Consider the following 2920-nt stretch of genomic DNA (forward strand, 5'->3'; position numbering starts at 1 on the left):
GTAAATTATGAGGAAATTTTAATTCAGAAGTGAACTAATCCTTTAAAGGCCTGTTCAAACCAAACACGATAATTATAATGATAAAGATATACTTCTGAAGGATATGCAAGCTTGATTCTGCCACAGAATTAAAAAAAAGTGAAAAGTAATTGCAGTTTACATTTTGTCACGCCACACCACGTCTATAACGATCATGACACAGAGGAGAGATGAAATCACTTTCATATTGTTTTTTCCAGCTGATGAACAATAAAAACATTGACAGCCAATCAGAATCCATTCTACTTCAATGAACTCGAAGTGCTCGACAAAACTGCAGCGTGGGCTTATAATAAACATAACAGTATTGTGCGTTGGTGTGGACACTAATAGTTAATCGCTGTCTTTTTAGTTATCATTTTCAGTGTTAATGGCTTAACACCTTGATCCTGATATAAAAGCATTAGCTCAACCAATGGCATGAGTCTGGGGGCGGGGCTATCCGTTTGACAGACAGCAGATGGGGGCGTGGCCAGTGAAGCGGTATGAAATTCTGTTTAGTGAAGCTGATGACGCCGAAAATACACACTTTGGCTGTAAGCAAACATTTTGAGATGAAAAATCTGTGAAGAGTTTAATGAGAACGTTTATACGTACTGTATTCACAGTTACAGCTAATTACATTTCATTTAGCCTGATAAACATCCTTTCCCCAATTTAGTCTCATTTATATGATTATTCATGTAGCAGATCTGAGGTTTATGAAACATGATGGACATGTAGATTAATTTCTGCAGGACTATTTTAGACATCACCAATTTCATTCATATTTCATCAAAGTGAAATGCAGATATGGTCAGTATAGCCAGTGTATAGCTAATAAATGAAACTTGAGTCTGATGTGTAGAATGAAGCATGCGGGCGTAAATAAATAAAATAATATCTCAAAATAACACTGCAACATACAAATATTAAATCTTTTAATCCAGCGGTTCTCATCAGGGAGAAACGATGCTAAATGGAAATAATAAAACCATCCATCATGCATACTTGTCAAAAGGAGGAGAAAATGCTTCCAAAATAAAGTAAATTAGTATAAATAATAATTTGTGACATTTTTTTTCTTTTGTACATTAATCAGTTTTGGGTTGCCACTTAATCTGCATCCTGAAGCAAACCTACTGTAGTTGTGAACCACTGATTTATTCCATATGAAACATACTGTATAATATTGGTGCATTATTTTGTGCAGTGGTCCAGCAGGTGGTTTGCTCACGGGTGCAGCTCTTACTGGCCGTTTGTGTTTGTGTTGGGAAGTGATGCATGCTGATCTGTTTGCAGTGTTAACACTGCATGATTATAACCCAGCACACAGACCTCTTTGTTTGCCGTCTTTAACCTGGCCGATTTTTTTGAAATGCCAGAGGTGCCTGAAATCAATGCACACTGATGGCTGCAAATGCAAACACGCCGCTGCCTGCTTCATTGATCATTCCTGACACTTTGCAATTTAAATATTCTCATTCCAACTCAGACCTACTGTGCTTTAAATATCGACACGTCTGCGCTATTGCATCAGCATGCATTTGAGAGCGAAACGGTGTGATTATGCAATGCCGAATATTAAAAATGTATACTTTAAATATAGCAGTGTTACAAATGCATGCATGCAAATTAAAACCCTAAACACAGAACAATTTGCTGCACATCAAGAAGAGCAAATAGTAAAATGTTTTTATTATTACGCAGTTAACTCATCAATAATAGACAGTTTACTGCTTTGATTCGCCTTTAAGGAGTTCAAGTTTTAGCTTTAGTGGGCTGAATTTGATAGACGCTCCCAAAAGTGATATTTTTGTGTAGGAGGTTGCTGAACAGTTGCCCTAATTTTGAGCCAAACTAGTTTAGACTACTGTACTGTCTGGTCTGAGACACTTACTTCTTTCTCGCTGACTTTCCACAAGCAAAAAGCTCCAATGCCTCCAAAGAGCAGCAGAACGGCGCCGGCGATGAAGGCTACGACCGCCGTCGTCTTCACACGCACAAACCCTCTGGGCTTCAAGCTACTGTAAGCCTTATTAAACACACATCGTTGGATTATAGACACAAATTAAGTGTATTTAGACGCATAATGTGAAGTTTAAGGATAAAATGAAAGCATCACGTACCTCAAAAGGAACTTTTTCGGATGTTTCCTCCATGGCGTTCTGGCTTCTACTGAAAGCAGAGCTTTGTGACTTGGTGTAGCTTCTCTCAAGTTTCTGTCATGTAGGTGAGAGAGAGGCGAAAAAATTCGGGCAAAACAAACAAGGTCCCGGAGAAACCCAAGCCTGGAATTCCTCTCTGGGGATTTTCTGTGGCCTGAGAAAACAGTGCTGAGACACACGCTTCAGACTATTCATGCACATTTCCAGTGAATTTGTGTAAATTGACAGGCAAAAGAGGCCTGGTTTACATGAATTCACTGCTGTAAATCTATGGGACGCTTTCGAAGGCAACATTTATTTTTCAATTCAACAAAAGTCAAGTAATGTTCTTCAGTTTTACCAGGACTGGATCTGTATAAGGTCTCATTTATGTACACTAGCAGTCAAAAGTTTGGACACATCACTCATTTTCATGACTATTATCACTTTAAAATAACAGGCAACTGATTAAAGTACTCAAATAGAGGTCTGGGAGTGATGTAGTGATAAAAACGTGTGACACAAATGAAGATTCTTATATATTTCTGCTTCGTCTTTGTTGAGTTTACAGCTTTTTTTCACTATGAACATTCATTAGCCAACTTCATCAGGTGCGTCACGGGATGCTTTTTAACACTATTGAAGAAGAAACATGCGTGAGAAAAACTAAAACTAAAACCATTAAAAAACATTTTTACAGGCTCTAACAATAATATTAATAATAAAATAGAAAAAAATTATATAATAAAAAAAAA

At 37.3% G+C, this 2920-nt stretch overlaps 1 protein-coding gene across 1 annotated transcript in view; it reads right to left on the reverse strand.

The window, feature by feature from the left end:
- Positions 1 to 2214, reverse strand: part of LOC107707562 (leukocyte cell-derived chemotaxin 1-like) — a 9742-nt gene extending 7528 nt beyond the window's left edge. The window contains exons 1-2 of the mRNA XM_016511627.1: positions 2148 to 2214; positions 1898 to 2053 (exon numbers count right to left, since the gene is read on the reverse strand). Coding sequence (XP_016367113.1) covers positions 1898 to 2053; positions 2148 to 2180 — 189 coding nt within the window. The 5' untranslated portion in view covers positions 2181 to 2214. The remainder of the gene's footprint in view (positions 1 to 1897; positions 2054 to 2147) is intronic.
- Positions 2215 to 2920: the final 706 nt, after the last annotated feature.

This window comes from Sinocyclocheilus rhinocerous, unplaced genomic scaffold (genome assembly GCF_001515625.1).
Source record: "Sinocyclocheilus rhinocerous isolate Xijiao unplaced genomic scaffold, SAMN03320098_v1.1 scaffold1919, whole genome shotgun sequence".
Classification (NCBI taxonomy): Eukaryota; Metazoa; Chordata; class Actinopteri; order Cypriniformes; family Cyprinidae; genus Sinocyclocheilus; species Sinocyclocheilus rhinocerous.